The 27,229-nt window shown below is 26.7% G+C and overlaps 2 protein-coding genes across 2 annotated transcripts; one reads left to right on the top strand and one right to left on the bottom strand.

Annotated features, from left to right (window-relative positions):
* Positions 1–823: 823 nt before the first annotated feature.
* On the bottom strand, positions 824–13,381 carry dbe (KRR1 small subunit processome component homolog dbe). The gene is made up of 11 exons (XM_016050970.5): positions 13,162–13,381; positions 11,852–12,015; positions 7,805–7,939; positions 7,600–7,725; positions 7,436–7,519; positions 6,669–6,728; positions 4,846–5,013; positions 4,116–4,193; positions 2,934–3,032; positions 976–1,045; positions 824–899 (listed from the first exon to the last, which is right to left on the bottom strand). Exons 1-10 carry the CDS (start codon positions 13,172–13,174, stop codon positions 983–985), a joined length of 990 nt encoding a protein of 329 aa, XP_015906456.1. The 5' UTR covers positions 13,175–13,381; the 3' UTR covers positions 824–899; positions 976–982.
* RIOK1 (RIO kinase 1) lies at positions 13,322–21,500 on the top strand. Its single transcript, XM_016050969.4, has 3 exons — positions 13,322–13,590; positions 14,442–14,486; positions 19,946–21,500. The coding sequence occupies exon 3, from the start codon at positions 19,958–19,960 to the stop codon at positions 21,443–21,445; it is 1,488 nt and encodes a 495-aa protein (XP_015906455.1). The 5' UTR covers positions 13,322–13,590; positions 14,442–14,486; positions 19,946–19,957; the 3' UTR covers positions 21,446–21,500.
* The last annotated feature ends 5,729 nt before the right edge of the window (positions 21,501–27,229 follow it).

The raw sequence follows: 27,229 nt of genomic DNA on the forward strand, positions 1-27,229 counted from the left end.
GTTTTTAAGCTAATTCATTTACATTTGAAAGAAATATTTTTACAAATAATAATCCTTTTTATTTTCAAGAAGGAATCTAAAGCAGTACATTAATTTTATAAAGTAAAATAAGGTAAACGACATGTGTTGAAAAAGTAAATAATAAAAATACAATAAAAAAAACTTTTTTCCAAAGAAAATTTCTACAAAATTCCAGATAATTTTTTTTATACAAACAGAAATATTTAATCTGAAATTTTTATTTTATTTAATCTAATAAACAATGGCACTTATTTTTTTTTTTTTTTAAAAAAAAGCAGACTTATAAACTTGGTAAAAGAATAAAATTTCACACTCTACAAATAATAGTAGGGTGTTTAAAATTTGAACAACTCCAATTTTGGATATGTTGTTTAATTTATCAGGTTTTTTAAATATCTGTAAACTTAAATTTTTTGGCTTAAAAATTTGTTTAATTCTCTAGTTCATCAGAAAATTGTTTTGTGATCTTTCACCTTAAATTTGTTTGCATTTTCCTACAAATATATTGCTTTGTAAACCCCACATAAGCTTATGATGATTTATCTTCATTTTATAAACCGATAAAAAATCTCCTTGAAGCAGTTGCTGAATTATAATAATCCAACATATTTAGCTATTTTTTTTTTGATAAAAAAAAAAAAAAAGCTATGTAAAAATGGATATTTTATTTAAAATGAAGTGAATTAGCATAGTTTACTAAGGTGGGTAGTTCATTATGTGAAGCTAAAGTCGAAATTATTATGGTTTGAATTAAAAAATATCTATTTGTGATACTGATTGTTAGAAAAATTAAATCCAAAAATTAAATAAAACATTTATTACATAAAACAGTAGTATACAATTTTCATGTACTGTACATTCTCCTAACTACAAGCAACCTGAAAAATTATCAAAAATATAATTAAAATATAAAAGTAAAAGAAATCAGTACATTGATAAATAAAGATGACTTACTTGAAGTTTAATTATCAAGTTTTTTCTTCTTTTTATGTTTAACTTTCTTTTCAGAAACAGTGTTAACAATCTAGAGAAAAGATGAGTTTTGCAATAAATATTGTTTGAATTAAAATCAACTAAATGATATTTTTAAAAGAAAGAGAAGTCTTTTACACAAATTTTTATAATAATGAATAGGACTTTATTTATTTGTTCAACTATATGGATTTAGAATTAAATCAAGTTTAATAAAGCAAAGATTTTTAATTAAATATAAATGCAATGCCCCTTAAATAATTTTAACTGAAATTAAATTATCTTTGGGTAAATAAACATTGTAATTGTATAAATTTTAAATTCGTACATTTATATTTAAGTTCAAAATATACGTTTTAATACAAAAATAGGGATAAGGAAATTAAACTTCTCTTCGTTGATACTGCATTTGTATAATTTTGGCTACCATGCCCCTCATGTGTACTAAATCCATATTCTGCATTTCTAGGCAAAACAGTATAATTTCCAAATTTAATTAATAGCTGAAAACTTAAAAATAAGATCAAAAGTCCTTCACAACAATTTCTGTCAATTTACAAGCATACACGGAATATCCATACTTAATTAAAAGTTGTTTCTTCCAGTTTTTTAAGATGAAAGTTGTATTTATGAATGTCAATAACAACAGACTTCTAACAGTCATTTCACAGATAGCAGTTTTCTGCTCAGCTTATTTTATATATTATATCCAGTAAAAAATAACTATTAAAAAGAATTACATAAAATGTATTGAAAATGATTTCTGCAATATTCAGGGGTGATTAAATTCTGGTTGATGCCAGGAATTTCGGGTTCTTCGTATCACCCTTCCAAGTCTAGAAACTTGGAGCAGGGCATGTCACTTTTTCACGTAATTTTGCATATCTTTAGACAATTGATTTGCGGACTTCCAAGAATCAAAACTTCTGATCAGACGAAATTTTTGTCGCTATCTAAAATTTAAAGTAAGACTTAAATTCTACAATCTTAAATTTAAATTTGGAAACCTTTGCTAAATTGGGTTAATGAGACGTTTTCATACCCGCGACTCTTCTGTAATTTTGGATTTCTTTCTTCCAATTTCAGTTAGATGGAATGTCATCATTTTTATTATTTGGAGCTACGCCGAAATCCGCTATTAATTTTCACGAGTTAAAAATCAAATATCGCAATTTGTATTCACACGAATTCAAAAGCCAATATTGTGATTAATTTTTGCACGATTTTGAAACAATATCGTGATTTGTATTTTTGCATTTTTAAAATGCAATATTACGATTGATATTCAAGTGATTTTAAAATCCAAGATCGTGATTCCAGTAAGAGCTAAGTTTTTTCTTAAATAATTTACCATTAAAAAGTGATTCTGAACTGGTAGGTAATTTAATTATAAATCTTAGTTAAAAAAATTATATAAATTAATGTCTTGTTATCGAGTTTTTGAACATAAAATTTTCAGGGTTTTTCACTCGGTGTCACAATTACCCCTGCATATTGAAACTTATTCCACTACTTTCATTGCTCAAACTATCTAAAATCAGACATACAATACTTTTTTTCATTCTAGTGTGTAAATTGACAACCCATATCTACATTCACATGCTTGAAAAGTCCATAATATCTCAGAAAATACATTTCATTGTCGTTTTTTTAACATCTGCATCTTAATGTTATGGTTTAACTTATCAGTTGATGGTTATAATATATGATTGAAAACTCATATATATTAAACAACTTTTTAATTGAATTTAATGTCTTTACACAATAAACATCAACAAAATTTATGTGAGCAAAATATAATAAATATGAGCAAACCTAAGATTTAAGAAAAACATTTTAATCTGAAAAAAAAAAACATGTTTCAAACAGTCTTAAAAACTGTTTTTCCCCTCAATTTATATAGCAATAATTTTTATTATAAGAAATGAATGTTAAATTACCTGATCATTCTGTTTAGATCTATATGGTTTCTCCACAGGTGGAATAAAAGATTTGTTACGACGTTCCTGTCTTTTGGCTTCTGCTTCACTTTTCTTTTCCTATAAAATATGGTTTGCAGATTTTATAAAGTTAATTTTAATACATTTAATATATAAAATATTAATGTGTGGGTATCATTTGTTTGATATCTGTAATTTATCATTATTTCTTTATTTACATGTTTGGTTCACAATGAATGAATGACTAATTATTACTTCATTATAAATAATTTATTTGGTATAATTTATTTAAAAACTTATATTTGATTCAGGTTTTTTTCTGTATTGTTTTAACTGAAACAATCTAAAATTCAATTTCAAACTGAATTGAAGTTCTTGATTTTAGTTAAGAAATTGTATTACTTCCTTTTAGAAAATGGACAGTTTTCATTCAGAGTTTCTAATCGGTATCTTTCAGAATCCTATATGCTTCCAACCAAATTTGTTGTTTGTCATTAATATTAGAAATGCAAATTGGTAAATATTTTTTTCATTTTAAGGTTCTTTATTTCAATATCTATTAGATGAAAAAGAAAATCTTATATTACAGATTTAAATGAATAGAAGATTGATTTTTATAAAGGTCTAAATACCTCAACTATACAATTATCATCATTTAAATTTGTAAGTCTGTCCCAATGTTTATAACAATATATTCATATATGAACAGAGACTACAAATGTAATCGAGTTTCCACTCAATTTCAGAAAGAAAAAAAAAATTTCCTGACTTTCCCAGGTATACCAGGTAAATTTCAATAAAAATCGAGAACATATTTTATCTACATCATGTGATTTCTCATCAGAAAACTTTGGTTCTTTTATTTGTAACATCAAATATTAGATTTTCTGAATAAAAAAAATACAATTAAATGAGGATGGGATCATTTCAGTTTGACTAAAATGTGAAATTTGTACATTAAATAATTGTAATAGATGTTAGAATTAATGAATTCTAATCTCAATAACTGATTAGTGTTACTAATAATTTTAAGACTGGTAATTTTTCAGGTATGGTGTTAAGAATTTTCCAGGTTTTGGAAAAAAAATTGCAACTTTCCCTGATGTGGAGTTTTGTGGGAACCCTGATGTAATTATATTTCATAAAAAAAAAAAAAAAAAAAAAAAATACTAGCTTTAATACCATTTTTTCAGCAAGTCTCTTCTTCTTTCTGTCTTCTTCTTTAAGGAAATATTCACCAGAAGCCAAAAGTTTATCAACCTAGAAACAAAAGTAGCTTTTAGATTTAACTTTCAAATGATAGAAAATCGATTAAAACCTTTTTATGAATTAATATTCCAAAAGTAAAGATGATTCTAAAAAAATACGAACAACAAATTGTAAAACTGCATGAATTTGAAAAAATTTATGCATATTGTTCATAAAGTAAATTTCTACAATAAAGTGAATTAAAGCAAACGAAAAATTAATAGAGCAAAATGCAGCTTTTTATTAAGTTAAGGAAATTCTTAATTAATTAATTTTCTTTTATGAAAAAGTACAATTGCTAATAAATAAAGAAAGAAATTCAATAAATAAATAAAACAGGCTATTCAAATCAAAATGCATAAAACATTGAAAATATAATGCCATAGACAATTTAAAATTTTATTTTGTTCAATAATATAAATATATATGAATATTATAATTCAATATATTAGGCTTATATTGCTTAAAGCAATTTTGTGTGATTAAATTTATATGTGGTTTGGTGATAATGACTAGAAAAATTTCTTGTTTACTATGATAACAATGCAAATTAGTAGCTTAAACACATTGAGTTAACAAAATTAAATATCATCCAAAATGGATGAAATAGTATATTTATTGCAAATTTTATGGCAGATTAAGTCAAGTAAAAATTGCGCCTTACTTTGCTTTCTGGTTGCGGAGGTGGAAAGGGTGTATAGTCCTTCTTAACCGTCTTTTTCTTAGGTTGTTTCCGCTGGACATTCTTGTTGACATACTTCGGAAGATAACGATCCCAACTCTCATTTTTAAGAGATGCATTTTTCATGAGTTCCTTTTTAGCCAAGAGAACCTATGATAGAAAAATCAGGTGGAAAAGATTACATGATAATAATTGCTGGAGATAATTATTAACACAAGTCTTAACAAACAATGAATTTATACTCGTGTAATGTCATTAATAGTTCAAAAGAAAACTAGTATTCAATGAAAAAGGCTGATAATATAGTTTGTCCGTGAGTCTTTCATAAAAAAATAACGGAAAAAAAAACTGAATTGTGCTGAAGAAACAAGCATTTGCAGATTGGTTCCAGAACAGGTTAAAACCAAATAAGAATATGCAAAAAATATTGTATACATAAACTTCATTATTATTAACAGCAAACAATAAAATAAAAAGCCGAAAATCTAAATAAGCTTTGTGCTATCAGCACATTAATTGCATTTAATATTCATTTTATAATAAATAAAGAGAAATTAGTTCTGCCAAAAGAAAATAGTAATTGCCGGAAATTGTTTAAAACCTAAATACATAAAAAGTAGGAACAAATATGCATTAGAAAAACATTATACATTAAAATTTAGTTGCATAGAAATTCCTAAATGACATTCAACACTTACACAATATGAGCATTTTCTTTACATATGCTAACTTAGTTTTAAAATAATTCATTAGTACACTTATGCATGTTAGATATGAGTTCGGTTTTGGAGGTCAGAGCCTGAAGAGTTTTAATCCGAGTCTGAGATATACAGGGTTACATATAATGCATACTGTTTCCATAAGAATGTATTTTTACAGAACATTCGCAATACATTGAATTTTGTTTTTTGCTACTAGACTTATTTCCCACTGTGTCATTTGAAAGCTGTAAGTTTGCCATATTAAATATTTGAATTTTGCTAACAATGACCCATTATGGAACTATGTCCAACGCTTGGTACAGAGTTCACTGAAATTCCAAAATGACTAAAACAAAATAAAAAAGAAAAACAAAATTTTAAGCTGAATATAAGTAATTTGACAGTTAGTGTTAACCTCACTTAGCAAAAACACTGAATAGAAGTAGAGGGTGCTGAAATTTTTTATTAACTTAGAATTTTTACATTTTTTTTGTAATTAATGAAAGCTGCAATAAGCACAGCAATGATTCAAACTTCTATTTTTGGTGTTATCCTTTTTTATTGGGGAAATTTAAACAGTCTTGATGTATGCACAAATGTTTGAAAAGTCTAGGATCATTTTGTTTCATAAAAAGTATTTATGATAAAATTTGTTTGACAAAAACTTTTTATATTTGATACTTTAACTAGTTATTATATAAGTAAATAAATTAAAGTGACTATTTTACATAAAAAAATACATCTGATCTTACAGTCGTGATTATAATTTGGGCTATGCATAAATAATATCCATTTGAATTATACACATCTTAGAATATCAGTTCCAGCTTTTTCTTAACTTTAATCAGGTGTCTTTCTAGGCCACAAGAATATATCTCTCCCTATTACTTTTCAAAAAGATTGCCACGTGCAGCAAGAAATTTTAAATACAATTTATCCTAGAGGCTCAATGCTTAAAGGTTTAAATACAAAAACAATCTTATTTATGGCATAGAAAAATATTATTTTGATTCTCTTTTAGCACTGTCAACAGTCATAATTAAATAAACCACTGCAAATGAGTAAATGTTTAGTGTCAATGATACAAGTTATTTCGATACTTACTTTTAAGTTATATATAGGATGAACAGTATTATTCATAGTATCTTCAACTATTTTTCTAACCTATAATAAATATAAGTAAAATTAAATAAAGAAAGAAATATCTTTTAGAAAGACAAGGAGTTAAGATTTAGATATTGTGGGCTGAATAAACTATTATTTTAAATAACATAAAATCATTTTTTAAAAAGCTGTCTATCTGCTGTCTAAAAGCTTATCTACAGTTAAGATGACGATATATCAGCTCAATTATTAGTAAATTGAAAGTATGCATAAATATTTATTGATTGATATATAAAATTGATGAATTGATTTTGTAATGCTGAAGAGTGACTTTTGTTGAACAATGAATATAATTGCTTGTGGAATAAGAAAACTTGCTTTTAGAATAAAAAAATTGTGCAATATATCTGAATAAGCGATATGGTAAAGATTATTTTAAAATAATAAAAAGGATAATGATCAAATACATTAACAAAAAATTTATTAGTAATACATAACAATAAACAACTACATTTAAATTTATAGCTACATTACTCATACACAATCACTTATTAAAGTAATAAAATGAATACCTAAGAATTGATAAATAAATTTTATTATACAATTAAAATTAAGAATGAATTGAAAATGAACTAAAATTTTTTTTACATGTTATATAGCAGGCAATTATTGTATAAGTTTTTAATCTCGTACTTGTTTTAAACAAGGCATAGAAAAGTCAAACATGCATAAAAAATAATAATAAATAGTGTAAAAAGCAAACATACATGTTGAAGTCCTTTATAAGGGCCTAATGTTGCAACAGACTTTCCTTGCACAAGAATATAACAATTTGTTAAAAGTTCCATGGCCTAAAAAATAATTTTTTAAAGAAATTATAATGAATTTGTTAGTAGAAGCATTTATAAGAAATGTTTTATATTTTAATTACTTTCAGAGTTGTTCCCTTAGAACCAATCAAACGTTGCCTCCTTTTAACGAATCTGTCTCTTCTTCTTACCATTGAACCGATTTTTATAATATCACACCCCATGTTATCATCTAATACTCTAAGAGCCTATAAGAAATAATATATAAATAGAATATTTAGGATGAAAATAGATATCAAATTACATAAAAATCTGGTTACAACTAACCTGTTCATAGGGTACACCTCGAGCAATAAGTTTTATTGCATCCCTAGCTTTAAGAATTATGTAAGGATCCCATGTTTTCCTAGTTGTGGCAACAGTCATGCTACCTTCAATTACATCCAAATTTGCAATTATACCCTAAAAGTATATAAATATATTTTTAAATATGTGGTGTATTTTAAAACAATTAAAGATGCCAAATTTTAAACGTGTAACCATGGCAATTTTCACAAGTACATAACTTTTTAACATTTAACAATAGTATCGCATGTATTTTAATAAAAAAAAAAAAAAACATAAGAAATATATTCTACACATTGAATTGCACTCAATCAGAACTCTAGAACTCTTCATAATAATGTTTCGAATTTGAAGAAATCTTTTCCATGCTAACAATTATTTTCCTTATCAGCAAGAGACAAGGTAGTAATTTTTTGAAACCTTTCAGAGAATCTAAAAACATAAAAGTTTTATGCAGGTTTTATGTATTTTTTTTTTTTTTTGAGTTAAACACATGGCTTTTAATCAATTCAGTTAAAAAGACAATCTTTATTAAGAGCTGTGTTTGCCCCAAAAATTACAACACCCTATTTTAAAAACAAGCAGGAACCCTACCATGAGCTCCATGGAATGAAATTCCATCTGGGAATGACGTCACGTTCCAACGGGAATTATTTTCCCCCACCATGAACACCTTGGAAAGAGTTTCTTGGCTGGAATTGGAATCGGTTTCATTCCAACCAGTCTCCGGCACCTGGAATCGTCGTTCCAAGGAGGGAATGATGAATTTTTAAGGACTAAATACGATATTTCGTCGATGAATGCCTTAATTTTTTTCTATTTCATAAGAGATGATAACAAAATTTCTGAAAGATAAACATGCCGGAGCCATTTTCAAGACGATAATTAAAAGAGAAATGTTTTGTTTCATTAGTATGTGTGAACGAAAAGATACTTTCAGAGTTAACTAAGAAATTACGGCAAACTAAAAATAATTATGCTCTCATTATATAATAATTGTTACTCTTTCTATGTTATTATTACGGGATGTATTACTTGGCCAATACCTTTTTCTGAAGTTCCAATCATTTCTTTTTTTAATTTTCTTTCGATGAACTTTTAATTCAACAATATTTAACTTCCTTTCGAACGATAGTTCTTTATACTATACACCAATGGCAGCACATTTAAAAAATTTTTTTTCAGGCATGATGTATTATAAAGTAAACAATTTATTTATAAATAAGAAATACAAAAAAGAACAAAAACGTTTCAAAAAATATTTATGAAATTTGTATTTATTTCTTCTCTTACTCATTTTAAAAATTTTTATTCTCATTCTTCCATTAAAATATATACTATAAAAGCTGTGGAAGTAGTTCCCTGAACTATAATTTTTAAGTATTTCATACGTAAAATGATTTTACAAATCACGAAAATTTTACGCAGTTCTAGAAATTAATTTCTTGTGAACATATTTATTTAATTATCAGTAAAAACAGTCACTTTTAAGTAATAAGCAAAGTAGTAACTTTTTAGTCATTCATATTGTTACAATTTTAATTGAAAACTAATGAACTTTTCTGAAATTAAATTAATTTCAAAGAGATCAAGGTAAGCGTTAATTTTTTTGTCTGATAAAATTTGAATTCTTTCTGGAAATTAGTTTTGATTTAAAAACTAGTATAATTAGTAATCTATCTACTTGCAGTTCTCAGGCACGAAATTTTGAATCTTAATTCATTAAAATATGATCATTATTTTAAGAGTTGTACTTTTTAAAAAATATTTAAAATAAATACTAAACATATTAAGGGATATATCAGAAATATTTATTATGAAAAAAATGATTTTATTTTATGAATTATACATGATAAATATGACCGTTTTCAATTAATAAAACTATATGTATAATAAATTGAAGAATATTTCAAAGTATTCGCAGTTCATGTTTTTTTAGTCTAATGAAAACAAAAAACATTATAAAAAGAAAACAATAAGTAGTCAAAAATATTATCTAAATAGCAGAAGCTCGTTTCGTTTTACTCATGCTAATAATGCTGCCAAACTCAAAAAGAAAATCTAAAGTAAATTGTGTGATTGGTTAAATTTTAGCCACGCCCTGAGAGCGAGTTATCGTGGAATGTCTGATTCCAAGGGAGTGTTCATGGTACGGTATTGAGCATTCATGGAACCAAACTTTCCCAGTTTCACTTTCCAGCCGGGAATCTTCATTCCATTCCCGGTAGTTCATGGTAGGGCTCCAGGAGTGTGTGTGAAAAAATTCCATTCCCTCCACAAAACCCTCTCTATATAAAAAATTAAATATCCCTCAACAAAAGCATAATGGGAAATCAAAATGCAGCATATTGAATCTTATTCATGCATAATAAAGGGGAAGTAATAGCTTTATTTGTCATTAATTTTTCTTTAATGACGCTTTTCTAAACTCTTGACATATGTTTTTTAATTTCACATCTTAGATACAAGACTCACTATGATCATATAAATCAAGGTTATGAATATTAATGGGTAATAGACTATCAATAAACTTATGCAAAAATAAAAAAAAGAGAGAGAGAGGGAGAATATAAAGCACAAATGAAAACATATATTAGACATTGTGCTTTATTTATATTATTTGCTTTAGCCTACATAGCAAAAAGTATACTCTATTCTTTTTGGACTATAACTATGTTTAACACATTTAGAGCTGTTGGGAAAAGTATTCCACTCTATACAGGGTTCGCCAAGTGGGCCCACTTTGAAAAAATCCACTTGGAAGTGGGTTCTTAAATTTGGTTGAAAAAGAAGTATCTCCTAATACTGTCACTGGACACATCGTGGATGTTAATGAATATTCTAGAACTGTGCATCAAGCACATGGATGGGCAACTGAAATAAAATGCTTAATGGCCCAATTACCAAATGATATATAAGTTAGATTTATAAACTTGTTCATTTCATATTACTGTTGCATTTATATTTTATAGTGCTTGAGTTAAAAATTGTGAAACATTATGTAACAACAAAGTTTAACATTAAAGATTCAAATATGTATTAGTGATAAGGCATTCTTTAAACTTATTTTAATTTTGGTATAGATATTTTATATAAAATATTTGGATTTATTTCAATTTATAAGATTATACAACACTATTAATAAATAAAAATATTTTCTCAGTAAAACTTTTAAGTTTATGAACACTAAATTAAAAAACCCAATTTTTCCTGGGTTTTCTCAAATAAAACCCTATTTCCCCCAGATTTTTTCAATAAAACCTGGACCGGTTGGGTTTTTTTCAAACCCTGACTCTGCATACAATCGTAATTAAAAACAAAAATATTATTTTCAAAATTTTATAACTTAATTTAGTAATTACACTGCACAACGGGAAAAATGTCCTTTATATGAAAATATTTATTTCTTGAATAATTTTTGCAATAATTAAGTCGTTAAATTATGCTTTCCGTATACCAGTTACCCAAAAATCCACAGCTTAGCTTGGTGATTTTATGCATTTTAACAGCATACAATAATAACTTATGAACAAAAGAAATTTGCTGTTATTGACAATGGGATCATCCCCAACTTAGCAATCTGGAAGAAAAAAAAGTCTTATTTACCTTCCTGAAGTTTTGAAGCTCTAATTGCATTAGGAAGAAGTTTGAAGAAGATAGAAGTTTGGTGACTCTTACAGAAAAGGTATGTGATAGACCATTTTAGTTTTGATACATAAATTAAACATTTTTGTTTATATACAAAATCTCGGAGATTCACCAAAGAGACAGAAAAAAAAATCATTCAAATTTGTTGTGCAGCGTAATAATAACTTAACAAAAAGTTATTAATTTTTAACAAGAATTCTCTAAATTTTTAATCTAAGAAATAAAAAAATATTCCTTAAAGTTTGGTCAAACAACTGTTTTTCTTATATCTGAATTTATTAATAGTAGAGTTTTCAATAGTAGAGTGATATTTTAATCTAACGATAGTAACAAATATTTTACAGGAGTTTTTTAATACCAATAAGCTAATTATACACTCACATAGTCAGAAAATGCATTTTTTATGAAAGAGAAGCATTCTCTGATATACTTCTCTCTGTATTTAGGAAAAAGAACAGCAAATGAACTTTCAGCTAATAAAGGATGTTTCATATCTTCTTTCTTGAAAGGATCAATAGGCAGTGACCATGCATCTTCAATTTTTTCTGTTTAAAAAAATAAAACAAAATAAACAGAAAGTTTTTATAAAAAAACATAATTAAATTTTAAATTCAAATAAAATAAAATAATTTTTTTATAAATTTCATTTTTTAAATAGTTAAAATGATACCAATTTTGTTTTGTGAAAAAATAGCACTATATTTAAAAGTACTGTCCTAAAATGGCTTTCCTAAATATCATAGATAAAATTTAAAATAAAAAAACAATGAGGAGTTTTTTAAAAAAAAAAATTTTTACCAAGTTACAGTGCAGATATATTATTCTCGTGAACGAATAAAAAAAATATACACTGGGAAAAATAAATGAAAAAATACTTAAAAATTGAGTTATGTGTAGGAAAATACAATAAATATGTATTTTAAAAACTCCTCAAATTTATGGATTATATAGTAGTATACAATATTTTCTCAAAAATTGTAGAGCTTCTTAAACCAATAATTAAAATCACAACTGGTATCATGAGAGACTTATAATTAAACATATTGTCTTCAAAGTAATAAACAAAATAATAATGATGCCAGATCTTTTGCTAAAATTTTCGGAGATATTTCCGTATTGAGATCTGTCGCGCCAATTACAATCGCTAAGGTGCCAAATAGATTTTAAACTTTCAAATTTAAAAAAAAAAAAAAAAAAAATTATGTAGATGTTTACGAGTAATACCTTTCGAATTGGTCCCTTCCTGCGATGCTTTTTAAGTTTCTCGCGGGCTACTGCCCGGATTATTCTGCCACAGATCACGATACGGAAATATCCCCGGAGAAAGAATAAAAAAACATATTTATTAATTATTTTATAGTTAGTTTGTGGAAACATTAAATACCAATATGTGTATGAAAAAAATGACCATACCATAACAAACAACTATGTAGGTTGCGAAACATTTTTCGGAGAGAAAAAAAAAATTCTCTAGTAATTAGAACTAAAGAAGATTAGTTGATTAGATTAAACCTATAACATAATTTATAAAAAAGAATCAGTGACTTTGATTTAAAATTAAAGAAAATGCACTACAAATAATACAGATTTGAAAACCATGTCCACATAGCATAGATCTTTTAAACCCTTAACATGATAAAAATTTTTTAAAAAACCCCACTTAATCAAATAAAAAATGCTGATTTATTTACCGTTTAAAGCCATTTTTATTAATAAAACGTGAGCATGGATGCAAGTTCTAGCAATGGTAGCGTATGAAAACAATAAACAATCAATTAGCTATCAGTCAATCAATTTCATTACTTCACTTCAGTTTAACATCTGTTCTCTTCAATTTTTTTAAGTATCTGCCAGAGATATATTATTAAACTTATCTGGTATCAACTGCTTCAACGAATTTATTCAAAATGTAGCTTTATTTGTTAGTGTCACATACTTTTGGCCCATTATTCCCTCCAGAGTGATTATTCAGTTTATTCAGTTCTATTTATGGTCCTCTATGGGTTCCACATCGTTATTGCACAACAACAAAAATTGATGATTGTTTTTATGCAATGTGCATGCGTTCACATAAGTCGAAAGTAGTAAAAAGACGAATTTTCTTTCTTCATTGGAATTTGGTAAACTAATTCATTTCAATTTTGTTAATAATTGAAATGAAATATGAAAGCTTTTATTTATGCTTGCTGTGCTCTCTTTGAAGGTTTATTTTATCCAAAAAATACTGGTTTTCAGCGTTTAAAATAATCAAATAGTATAAGGGATTTGATTAAATATTTATTTTAACTCTGCATATTTTTGATTTCAATTTTTATATTCTGTTATATTGGATATTTTGGTTTAAAATAAATAAGAGTATAAATGTGGAGTGTCTATAAAAGTATTTGTGATGTTATGCAAACGTTTTTACCTTTTAATTTTAGCTCTCAGCAATAATTATTGGATTAGGTCAAATCCAATAGTTATTGCTGAGGTCAAATATATTTAAATCAAATACAATGTTTTTATGCAAATAATGACGAGTTTGACTTAGTGCTGTGTAGGAATAAAAACTAAACCAACATGAAAAGACTACGAATAATGTGATTTAAAGAAACCAATATATCGTTTCAGTTCTATAGTGAAGCACTTTCTCCTGTGTTAACGAAGAACAAAAGAACACATATCTTTTTCTTTCAGTGTCCTGAGACTATGAAGAAAGTGTTTCATTTCAATTCCATCGTTGATCTGTTTATGTGACCTTATTTTGCGCTCTTGTTAGCATTATTGTATGGTTTTATGGTTGTGCAGTCAAAGTGGCATCTAATTAAATAAGACGTTTCAACCAAGTTTTGTGCATAAATCTTGACTTTTCTCATTCTTTTTATTGAAGTTTATCACTAAGTGTTTAGGCTACACAATGTATTATAATTTAATTTTCATTTGTGGCAAAAACTTTTTATTAAATTTGTATATCTATTTTATTTTTCAGGTTATTTCGTCTTGTTTTCTCTTCATGTAATTTCTTTGACAATTTGTGAGTATAAAATTATTACTCTCTTTATGATTTTCTAATTATAAAAAAAAACTTATTCTAACTTATATGTTTATTGTAATATTTTCTATTAATTGGAAGCTAGAGAGCTTAAATCTTGTAATCTTGCATTGCACTGTTTTGAAGGTATTGCACCTCACCTAATTAATATTTCTTATACTATTATGAGTTATTAATTTTCCTAAGTAATATAGTCTTAAATTCTTTGAATGAATCAAGGTTTTATTGAATTTATTATACTACCTATATTTCATGTTACGTTACTCAACTAAATTTGCTATTTTTTATTGTTTAGAAGTGCTTATAAAAGATATATTTCAAAGTGAATGATGGTTTTTTAAGAGATTATTTTAACTATTTATTGTTTTTAAATTTTGAAAAAAGTTATAACAATTCCTTATTTAAAATTGAGAAAGATTTTAAACCACTTTGCCGAAACATTGTAAAAAGTCTATGTCACATCATAATCAATTATGAGTCGAAGAAGCTAATGTAATAATAACTGATTTAAGCTTGCGCCATTACACTAGACCTTATATGAAGAATTATGTATGGTCTTTTTCTATGTATTTTTGTATGGGATTTTGCATAAAAAATTTAAAGGGGAAAAAAAATAGATAAACTGAAATCTTTTATATTACAATTTAAAAATGCTGGAGAGCTCCAGCCATCAACATTTGTATCGAGCATTAGAACTGGAAGCTTGTTAAAAAATATATATATTTATTAATAAGCTTCTGTATCTAAACATTAGTTTCGCTGAATAATATTACATTTTGATAATTATAATAAATGTATAACATTAGTTTTTGTATATGTGCATAAATTTATTCCTAATGTGGCTCCTAATGGTCTGAAGTTAGTTATTATGTTAAAAATTAAAAAATGTGTTAATAACATTCTCTGTTACACGCATAACATACCTATCTTTGACTTAGAAACTAAATTTTGATGACAAAAAAAAAGTCTACAATTATAAAACGATCCCCAATATCTTATTTATATTTAACAAAATGTTTTGAGTTTTTATTTTTAAAAAGGACAAAAACAGTCGCTTAGCAGTATTTTAAAGCATTGCCAAAAAAATTTTTTTTTGAAAAGAGACAAAAACAGATGATAGGAAAAGTAAATTCCGATAAAAACTATTTATAATGTATTTTATGTTATTTTTTAGTTTGATCATATTTATAAAGTCTGTAGAGGAAGCTTTTTTAATATATAGAAAAATCATCTATGCTTTGCCAGAAAAGCCTCTGGTTTTACATCTCTGTTAAATAAAGGTAATGAAAACTGGGGTGAATTAAAAACAGTTACTTTTGTTATATTTTATGGAGAATTATTGTATTATATTTTTTAATGAAAATTAAAGAAACGTAATTTAGAGTGAAAGGGGAAAATGAATTACATAATGCATTTTTGACTCTGATTTAAAATTCAGATTTGTAACTTTTTTGTTTATCTTCAAAATTCCCTTATTTTCACCCGATTTTGATTTAAAGAGTCGATTAACAATTTTTTTTAAAATGCAAACATTTGATGTGTTGAACTGAGGGATCATTCACAAACTATAAAAACAATTGAGATTATCTTTTCTACCAGATTTGTGGTTTCAGAATTTTTAGGACTCTAGAATAATATTTTTAACTTGATTTGTAAAAGCTCAAAAGGGGAATTTTGTGCCATATACTTATTTGATATTTTTGTAAGATGATGATTAGTTGTTCTAAAAATTTGATTTGATCACTTTGTACAGTTTATTTAAAATTAGTTCAATACAATCACAAAGTTTTTTTTTTTCCGTGGTGAGGAGGTTGTTTGTTAAATAATTTTTTAAAAATAAAATTACTAAATTTGAAAGACATTTTAAGTAAAAATATTAAGTTTCGATTAGTAGTTATGCAAAGAATGTTTTTATGTTAAAGAATAATAAACCAAACTACAATTTAAAATAATTTTAAATCATCAAATTGGTTCCCAGTAAGAAGTTATTCTAATTAAACTTAAAATAAAATTTCTGATCATGTTTATGATAATTTTTATGTAAGTTTTGTTTGTACCCAATGTTTTATTTATATTTTGGAAAACACGTTTCTCAGGTTTTTTTTGACTACACAAAGTGCAGCTTATTATTTCAAATCTTCTGTGACATGTCTAAGAATTAAAATATTGTAATCTGAATTTTAGTTTTGTCTATTTCAGAACAAAATATAGAAATTTTCTAAAAATAAAACTACTAACAGATTAAAACTATGTTGAATTCCCATAGAAATAGACTAATATAAGACAGGAAAAAAACTGAAAAATTGCAAATCCTGTCTTAATTTGTCCTAAATTTATTGCATTATCTGCAAAATTATAGATTTTTTTTTTTGGAAATATTTTAAAAGTCTGCAAAAATATTCACTAAAACTCACACTGATAAACTACTTACTAATTTGTTAGATAGTAATCAAAAAATAGTTTATTGCACCTAAACTCTATTTAACTATGTCTTTTGAAGATTAGAAAAGTAAACTTTTAATATTATCTAAACTTTTTTTGCTGAAAAGTGTACAATATTTTCAAAATCATGAAAATTACAAGAAAATCCATCTTTTTAAATGATGTTTTAAAGTACCTTAAAAACCTATCCCATAGCACCTTAAAAACCTCTCTAATTTTAATACGCCACTTACTTTTGTACTACAGCACAGTAGATCTTTACAGTACCAGAGTTATTTCAAATAAACTAAAATCCACATTTAAAAAAAAAAAATCATATTTTATACTGTTAAAAGTAATAAAATTATGATATGAGATGGACAACTTAGAATAATGAAATTTGCTATACATGTTAAGAACACAAATGTGCATTATTGAATGAATTCATATTTTAAGTACAATATAAAGATTAACTTATAATGAAATAGTTATGAAAATTAATATGTAGCAAATAAATTTATTATTATGACAGGAATTTTTTCAAAGCCTGTTTTCTTAAAATTTGAACATTGGGTACATATAAAAAAAAAGCATAGGTACAAATAAAAAAAAAGAGAAAGTTAAACATATAACGCTTTGTTATAATGTTTACTAATTCTCATTCCTCTCATATCTATTCAATTTCTCTATCATTTTCTGGTTATGGAACATTGGGTGATAAAGCTAAAGTTTGAAGCTATGATGCTAATTTGTCAGTGATGAATTACTCATAATTTGTATAATTCAGGTTTAAAATTAAAAATATTCTAATACTTGGTTTTGTTTTTGCTTTTATTTATATGTGAATATAAAAACTGAATGTCCCGAAAATAAAAATGTAAATAGATTAAAACTGTATCCACTCATATTTACCGTAACCATAATTTTATAATTCTACCAATCTTAGTGATTAAGGACTTAGATGTTAATATCTCATGAAAAACTTGGGTTCTAGCCCTGTGTCCTCTTGACCTTTAGCTTACTTTTGCAGGAGTGCTTTACTGTTTCACATTAATCTCAAACAGTGTCTCATATTAGCCCCTGACATTGATAGTCAATGATGTTGTATAACAAGATTAAAACTGTGTTATCTCATATTTACCATATGCATATGAGATTGCATATTGCACATAAGTTGCAGTCTCATAGTGGTTAAGGGGCTAAGTATAGTGCAGGTATTAAGAATTATTAATAAAAGTTACACATTAAATGACTGAGAAGATAAAATCAAAAAACATTAGAATTTAGAACAATTAAATTTAAAGTATAGGGTAGAAACGAAGCGAGTGTCGCCAGATTCGGCAGAACACATCAGATTGAAAACAATAAAAACTTAAGTCAAAAGAATCCATCACTCACTCAGGTTACCTCTAAATGTAGAAAATAAAAAAAAATAATGGAGAGCATTTTACAATGACAAAAACATTTATTTATTAAGCTCCATCGCTCACAAACACACCAACAAGGAAATTAAAGCGACACTAGCTGCTAGTTAAATATAAAGGAATTATCATCCCAGAGAGGAAGATAAATTAGTTAGGACAAAATTTGAATGTTTTTTTTTTGTGATATCATGTATTCTCTGCTTTTATGTTAACTTCTTTTGCGCTGAAACCGAAAAAAAAAAAAAAAAAAAAAAAAAGGATTGGTTCGGGAAACAACTGTGCTGCCAAGAAAAGGATAAAACTAATATTAAAATTGGGTCTGCCAAATGGGTGACACAGGACAAAAAAGAATGTTCTTGAGCCTTCAGTTTTTACTGACAAAGGATTAAAGTTACCTTAAGGTCAGGGATGGACAGCTAAATTATAGTTAGTCTTAAACAGGTGATGAGAAAATTCTCATACACAAAAGAGCACACAGTTATTCAAACAAATAAAGGGTACTTGATTTAAGATGGTAACAGTACAAAAGCAACATTAAAGGACGCAATTAACAAACTAGGAAATGCCAGAGATAAATTTAAGAATATTGTTATGTTTTCTTAATTAGAATTAAATTAAGAATTATTCCACATAGATGTTAACCATTCAAAATAAAATTAATATTCTAATATATATAATTATTTAAATAATAAAAACTTTTTTAAAATATTTAAACCCAATATTAAGAATTTAAGAAGTAATATATAAAATAAAATAGCTTAGTTGACACACAAATTAAATTACATTAAATTAGTAATAATTAAATCACAAAAATTTTTCTTTATAAAAAATTAATAATTTAACAAAAGTACACCTTATTAAAGTAACATAGTAATATTGATTGCCAAATATTTAACATATTACCAAGGTTATATGTAAACAATATTTTAATGTCATAAACAAATATTCATATGTGGTATGTAATACCACACTAAGATACCTTGTAAACTTGTTCTAGTCCCCGGGCCCCTTGACCCACAGCTGAGTGTTGCAGGAGGGTTTTACTCTTTCAAGTTAATCTCAAACAGTGTCTCATATTAGGCCCTACCATTGCTCAATAGTCTATTGGCTACATTGAATACATTTTAATCTTATAATACTAATTATTCCTTGATAAATAAAATCCTATCATAATTTACCTAAATTTTTATTTATCTGTTATGTAATAAAAATTTTGATGTTATTTAAAAAAAGTTTTTTCTTCAAATGAGTAATTTAATTAATTGTATGTTTGTTTTTTTTTAAATTTCTTTTTCGCATTTTAGATTTGTTTGTGATTTTTTAATTGTATGGTAGTCTAACAAATAAAACAAAGCAATATTCTAACAAAATAAACAAAAACTCATATTTTTTTACTAGAAAATAAAGCAGTTTTTATAAAGTGCCTCTTATTATCCCCATATCAAAAAAAACGGCTCAATCGTGTAGTTGTACTTGAGGTTTTTAATTTACTTAGCCTAATTATAATCATCATTTTATTTTTTACCTATCTGTTTTATGTTAACTATTTAAGTGAACAATGAAAGATTATTAATTCACATTTTGTTTTATTTTTAGCATTCATATAAAATGGATAATATTACCAAAACTATTAAAGATTTTGATTTGGAGGCTTCAGATTTAGAGTATTCAGAGGATGATGATTCAGATTTAGAATATTATGTGGGGGCAGAAGATAACGAACATGCCCTGAAATCTATTTCCAGGCCCCAATGTCCACAACCGAATCAACAAAAGGGAAAACCTAGCACTTTTCAGCCAAATGAAGGCCTCTGGCAAAAGTACAGCCACAAAATATCAATCGAAAATTACATTAGTTCACGACTTCCTTCTGCTCAAAAATTTTTTGATCAGGAGGGTAGAAATAAAGTTGCCCGAGTTAAGGATAAAGAAAGTAGAGCTACCATGGAGCAAGTATTAGATCCCAGAACACGGGGAATTTTATTTAAAATGTTGAATAAACGTATTATGTCTGAAATTCAAGGTTGCATCAGTACCGGTAAGGAAGCCAACGTATATTATGCGCCAACTGAAAGTGGTTTAGAAAGAGCAGTCAAAATATATAAAACTTCTATACTTACATTCAAAGATAGAGATAAGTATGTCAGTGGAGATTATAGATTTAAGCATGGTTATTGTAGAAAAAATCCTAGGAAAATGGTTCGCACATGGGCTGAAAAAGAAATGAGAAATTTAAGTCGAATTCATTCATCTGGTTTACCATGCCCTAAGCCAATAATTTTGAAAAGTCATGTCCTGGTTATGGAATTTGTTGGCAAAGAAGGTTGGCCTGCTCCATTACTAAAAGAATCGAATGTGGATGAAGAAGAATATGGTTCATTATATATACAGTGTGTTTCACTTATAAGGGATTTATACCATAAATGCAAGTTGATTCATGCTGATTTAAGTGAATATAACTTGCTGTATATGGATGGCAAAGCTATCATCATCGATGTATCTCAATCAGTCGAACATGATCACCCACATGCATTGGAGTTTTTGAGAAAAGATTGCACAAACATAACAGAATATTTTAGAAGAAATGGTGTTTCTGTTATGACTGTTAGGCAGCTTTTTGATTTTGTGACATCTTCTTATGAAGATTTGGATGTAAAAAAATATGTTGAGGATAGAGTCGCTGAAAATATTAAAAAAGGGGTGACAGAGGAGGCAAAAGTGGATGAAGAAGTTTTCAAGCAAGCTTTTATTCCCAAAAGACTGGATGAAGTTATTGATGCAGAACGGGATGTATTTTCTCCTGAGAAAAATGATACAACGTATCAAACTTTAACTGGGCCCAAATCTGGTGAAAATATGGAATCAAATTCCTCAGGTGATTCCAGTTCTGATGCTTCTTCAGATAGTGAAGATGAGTGTCAAGAAAAAGCTTTTTCTAGCTCTGCGAGGCCAAGAGAAGAATCCCCCAATTCCAAGAAAGAAAGAAAAAAAGCTCTTAGAGATGCTAGGAGAGAGAAACAGAAAACTAAAATACCAAAGCATATTAAAAAAAGGAAAGAAAGACTTGGACGTGAAAGCAGAAAAATTAAAAAATAAACTATGCTTGTATTCATATTTAAATTATTGCAAATAAATTAAATTAAAAAACTTTTCTTTACTTCCCTGTTATTATTTTAAAAAGTTATCTAAAAATTATACAGTAGAAAATCTATTACATAATTTTATAAACTGCAATTCTTGAAAAATCACAAACTAACTTTGTGAGTGCTAATAAGGAAAATTGCCATAGAGAAAATTGTACAACTAAGTAAGAACAACAACATTAATTGTTTAGTACTAATGTTGCTGAAAATTTCAATTTTTTTCCCTTAATATAAGTAGTACTTGAGTATATTTTGTGTTTTTATGTATTTCTATCTAAAAATTATTTTAAGTCATTTTAAGAGTGATCTGTTCCAGACTAATATTGCCATATACAGTAAGTAAGTTTAAAAATAAATGAAATGATCTATAACGCGAAATTTCATTAATACAAAGCCTTGGGCTTTAGAAGTTTGCCTTATTAACTTCTGTATATTATTGGTATAAAAATATCATTCCTTCTATCAAAATTTTATTTTCTAAGAATTAATGAAGATTTTCCTTTTCTATATATTTTTTAAAATTAAATCTGTTAAAAATGAACTTCTAGGATTTAACTTGTGTAATTTTGCTGGTGTAAGAGTTTAAGTTTAGCAATGTAAAAGATAGAATTTTAATAGACTGCTTGGATTCAACTAGGTTGCTAATGTAATAGTTCAGGTTTAGCAGTGTAAAATATAGAATTTTAAAATTCTTGTCTTTGAAGAGCTATAGTTATGAGAAAAAATATAATTATTTAAATGTAAACTATTATCTTCAAATCATCATCTATACAATCATCCTACTTGATAAAAATTAATAAGTTAGAAAGTAGAAGTGGCCATTGTGCAATGACATCACAGTTCAGAAATGTTGTAGTTAGTTGACTTGTGGGAGTGATTTGCTTTTTTATAAATTTACAATAATAAATTATTTTGATTATAAATTGACTTCTTTCTTTACTGGTTATTAATATTAGTTTTTTAAATTCTTGATTAAATTTTTTTTTCTATTTTGACTCGTGAATAATACAAATTTTTTTTAAATTTAATTACAAGGTAACTAAAATAGCTTAGTAAAGTTTGTAATTAAACTAAAGTAGTGTAAAAGTGAAAACTGCAATATTTTCATTGTTATTGATAAAGAGATTTCAATATCTATGGACTAACTTTATATTCACCTTTATACAGCATACCTTTCAAACAACACCCTAAATAATATTTAAATCAAATAAACAAATCTTTGTGTGTCTATTGATATTTGGCTAATGGTGACATTGCTATAAAAATTACGCATGAAGGTAGGTGTCGACTGGGATCAGTATGTCTTGTAGCCTAGTTTTGAAAAATTTAAATTTTTTACAGGGATGAGATTTTTCCGCTTTTTAGCGGATTTCCGCTTTTTTCACTTTTATCTCTTGAATTTCAGCTTTTTTATCAAGAATTCAGATTTTCTAAAAATTTCACTTTTTTTTATAAGTATTCCGCTTTTTCAGAAAATTCACCGATTTTCAAAGAGAAACAGAAAATTACAGAAATTACATAGCTACCAATCCTTTCTCATTTTTACTTATTTTAGCTATTTTCTCCCCTTTTTCACGCAGCAGATAAAATTTTCCGAATTTTTTACCTGCCCTCCAGATAGATCCGATTTTCGTAGTTCAAACGATGCTGCTTCTGACAAGCCTTTTAGAGGTCCCGAGCCTGGAATCTGCTAACATCTCGATTCTTATTCACACGATTTTAATATCAAACATAGCTTTTCATATTTGTATTTACGCATTTTAAAAATTCGATATCCCAGTTTGTACTTTCTCATTTTCAAAATCGCATATCTAGTTTCATATTCATGTGATTTCAAAATCCATAATTGTTATTCATATTCACGTAATTTTAAGACCAACTATCGATATTCTTGTAAGAAGTAAATTTTTTATTTAATTAGTTACTATAAAGGTGACTGTTTTTCTCACGACGATTATTAGTATATGTAAGTTTTACAACATCAGAGAAACTGGAAGGGAATATATTCAAAACTTACATTCTGTGCTTGCAAAGAAGAAAAAATAGGATTTGTCACAAGATGTTTGAAGATGAACTAACGACTAAATATAGCAAACATAAAAGATATAGCAAACAAAAGCAATCACTTAAAAAATGATTTAATTTAATTTTTTTTTTTTTTTTTGGAAAAAGAGTTAATTAACTCATCATGAAAATTTTATTTATAATTGCTGTTATTTATGCTATAAAATGCAAAATTCGTATCAAATAAAAAACAGTTATCTAAACAGTAGCTGATTGTCATGTAATTTTTCAAACTAAAATAGCAATTTTTGTATGTTAAAGAGTTACTATATAATTTCTACTTCACTGTTATTCATATGTTTCAGAGGGTTCTAGTTAGATTAGACTATAATATGAACATAATAATTCGGTCCATTGTTAAAGTTTTTTTTTCCAATATAATTTAAAAAGTAATATTACCGACATATTTGCTATAAATCACATAACAGTATTTATTAAAAGAAATGAAATATTAATGTATATTCTCAGTAGTTTTAATTTGCTAAACCAGGTAGTTTTTCAAGTAATAATTGTCTCTTATGTGAACTGAGGAAAAATATAATTTCCAGCTTTATTTTTTCAATTGGTAATTTTTATTTTCACTAAATGTTAAGTATCAATGTAATCATTTATATAATAACAGATTAGTACACAATTGTATGTCAACACATTATTTATTACCTTAAACTGTCTGGAATTTATTATTATAGGGTCGCGCTTGCGTAAAATTTACTATCGTGGAAATTCAGCCTTTTTGCTAATCTCATCCCTGTTTTTAGCAAAATTATTATTCTAAGAAGTGCAAACTATTAAAATATCCAAATTAATCAACAACAACACATGAGCTAAAAGATGAATTGCAAATTATAGACCAACTCTGTGTTTATGCGATGTTCTAATTTTGTAATTGTGCTGCTACTGTTTGCAACCATTTTTCGTCCTGTGCAAATTTTTATTTATTTAGTATGTTGTTGCACCACCATCACAATTTTATAATAAAGTGAACATAATAAATAGATCAATTTCTTGATAAATTTCTAGTTACTGATTGCACTTCTTTGCGCATAATAATTGATTTTATTAAATACTTTTTGTTTGACTCTATTGTTTTTAAACATCAATTCCACAGTTTAATTCCCCTGAAATTTTTATTTCTGGCATATTTAGTCACAAGTAATGCTGTCACAACTGGATCTAAGTGTTTTTTTTTTTTTGCAATTTATTTCAGTATTTTTTTGTTTTTTAAATCACTATATGAGATTGATCAGCGAGAGGCCCATAAAAGTGACAGGGCTCCCATGGGTGAGGGAAAACCTGGAATTTTCAGAGAATTTTATTTTGACCATAAAAGGGAGAGTTGCATTTTTTTTTTATAACAACCTGAACAATTCCTTCATCATACGTGGAAAATGACCAGTCTTAAAATTTTAAGTAACAATCAGTTTGTGAGATTCGAGTTAAATAATTCTGACTTCTTTGTTTCAAAAATTATTGTTTAAATAATTTGTTTATTTTAACAATCTAATTTGTTTTAAAAATGTAACATTTTAGTCAACTTTGCATGTTACTATGCTCATTCATTGATATTTTTTTGCTCAAAGTCTGATATTTGACACTACAAATAATTAAAAAAAGTCATTTCGGATGAAAAGTTACATGGTATAGATAAAATATGGTCTGGATTTTCACTGACTTTCCTTATATACCTGGAAAAGTCAGGGAATTTTGCCTTCGTAGAAGACTTTTTAATGGAACTAACCTGCATTTGTATTACATGGAGTGGAAAACCACAAAAACCTCCTGAAGTGAGTTCAGGAGTGAGATTGCATATAAGACTGGAAGCATTTTTGTATAAAAATGTAACAAATGTCTCCTTTTGCAGATATTACTTTTGGTATAATAGTCTTAATGGATTATTATTTTATTTTTAGTTGGATATTTTAGATTAACAAAGTAATATGTTTATTTTCTGAGGAATGGAGAACGAAAGCTTGCCATTTATTGCACAATGTTGCAGGAATCTTGAGGCTCACTGTGTGAATGAAATGTAAAATTAAAAAATTATCAGAATTTTTACTATTTGCTCTCAGGAACATTCATAATTAAGAAGATATAAAGTCGTGGTTGCTCAGGGGATTAGAGCGTTCGCTTCTCAATGAGGTGACCCGGGTTTGAATCCCAGCAATATCTGGTTGATAGGGATTCAGCACCCCTCACGCACCGATCTCAGTGCTGACCTAAAATATCTTCAGTAGTTGACAGATCACAGGCTAACTGTGGTAGGTTTTTGTGGTTTTCCTCTCCATTTGATGCAAATGCAGGTTAGTTCCATTAAAAAGTCTTCCATGAATGCAAAGTTCTCCCAATACTTGATCCAAGAGTTCCCTTGTCTTCTGAATTGGGTACAAAAAGTCTTTTGAGTTGAACAGTGGTAGTCCTAAACTCACCATTGAGATGGCTGTACAATGACGCTCTAATATTCACTGAAGTTTAAGATTTCAAGACCATTGAAGCATGTTATAGCGATCTCAAAGAAAATGGTCGAAGATGATTTAATGAAGAAAAAGCTATTTGAAGAACTATAGCTGGAGTGTGAAAATGCTTTCTCTTAATTTTGAATGAGGTAAGATAGTTAAATAACTTCACTTAATGTTTACGAGTAGAAATGTCACTTAAGATTTGGTTAATTTGAAAACTTTATGTAAATTGAAAGATGTCAGTTTTTTTCTTCTTACATTTTATAAGGAGGCAATTATGCAAGATTTATCTGTTTTATTTTGATTTTATAATTTTGCATCATGCATAAGATACAAATGCTCCATCATGCTCATAAATTTTATTATTTATTTATACAAATGTTACCAAATATTTGAAAAATGCATAAGTTTTTATTTAAAAATGCCTCAATGTTAAAAATTACTTCAATTTATTTAAATTCAACAGGCTTTATTTGTTGCAGCTTAAGAAAATTCCCTACCTTTACAGAAATGCAACTAAAATAATGAAAATGTATTCGAAAACTATATATATATATATATAAAAAACTAACTGAAAATTGATCCCAGAGGTAGAAGATACTTTTTTATTAGTTCAGTTCTATTACCTCTTGTAGTTAAGATAAACTCGGCATATAATATTATTAAATTTATTTTTCTATTTCAAATTAATTTTCTTCACTCTATTGAAAATGTCTTTAATAATCTTTTTTCTATTGAAAATGTTTTTGAATCTTCAAAACTTTCTAGTTAATTAGTATAATTTAATGAGTTTTTAAAATTTAAATGTCATATTTTATGTGATTAGTTTTAATTATTTGCTTGTTTTATATTTTTTTCATGCCAAACACATTAGTGTAGCTGAAAGGCCAGATTTAGATAAAATGAAAAACTTTCTACGAACATAAAATCTCAATTAAAAATATTACACTGCTTCAGAAACTACAAAACTATGAAATGTTTGAAGACACTTTCGTCTCCAGTGCTTAACTATAGATCATAATTTGCTTTACAAATCATCTGTGAATCTTAGTTTATAGTTACTTTCCAATTTGTATTCACACAATACACAAGATTTATTCGATTGTTTATGTGGAAATTCAATATAAGTGCGTGAAGCAATAGGTCACTTGTAAAGAACAAGGGACTAAGTTTTACTCCCAAGTTTAAAATAATATGCTTCTGATTATAATTAATAT

Source organism: Parasteatoda tepidariorum, chromosome 4 (genome assembly GCF_982258835.1).
Source record: "Parasteatoda tepidariorum strain Cologne lab strain chromosome 4, Ptep-v5.0, whole genome shotgun sequence".
NCBI classification, from domain to species: Eukaryota; Metazoa; Arthropoda; class Arachnida; order Araneae; family Theridiidae; genus Parasteatoda; species Parasteatoda tepidariorum.

What these genes read in the sequence shown, in the direction of transcription:
- dbe (XM_016050970.5), bottom strand. An exon ending in CTTATAAAGGACTTCAACAT is followed by an intron (nt 6,729 to 7,435) that starts GTATGTTTGCTT and finishes TATTTATTATAG; the next exon opens with GTTAGAAAAATAGTTGAAGA. An exon ending in ATCCTATATATAACTTAAAA is followed by an intron (nt 5,014 to 6,668) that starts GTAAGTATCGAA and finishes TTTCTATCATAG; the next exon opens with GTTCTCTTGGCTAAAAAGGA.
- RIOK1 (XM_016050969.4), top strand. Translation starts at nt 19,958, where the DNA reads ATGGATAATATTACCAAAACTATTAAAGATTTTGATTTGGAGGCTTCA.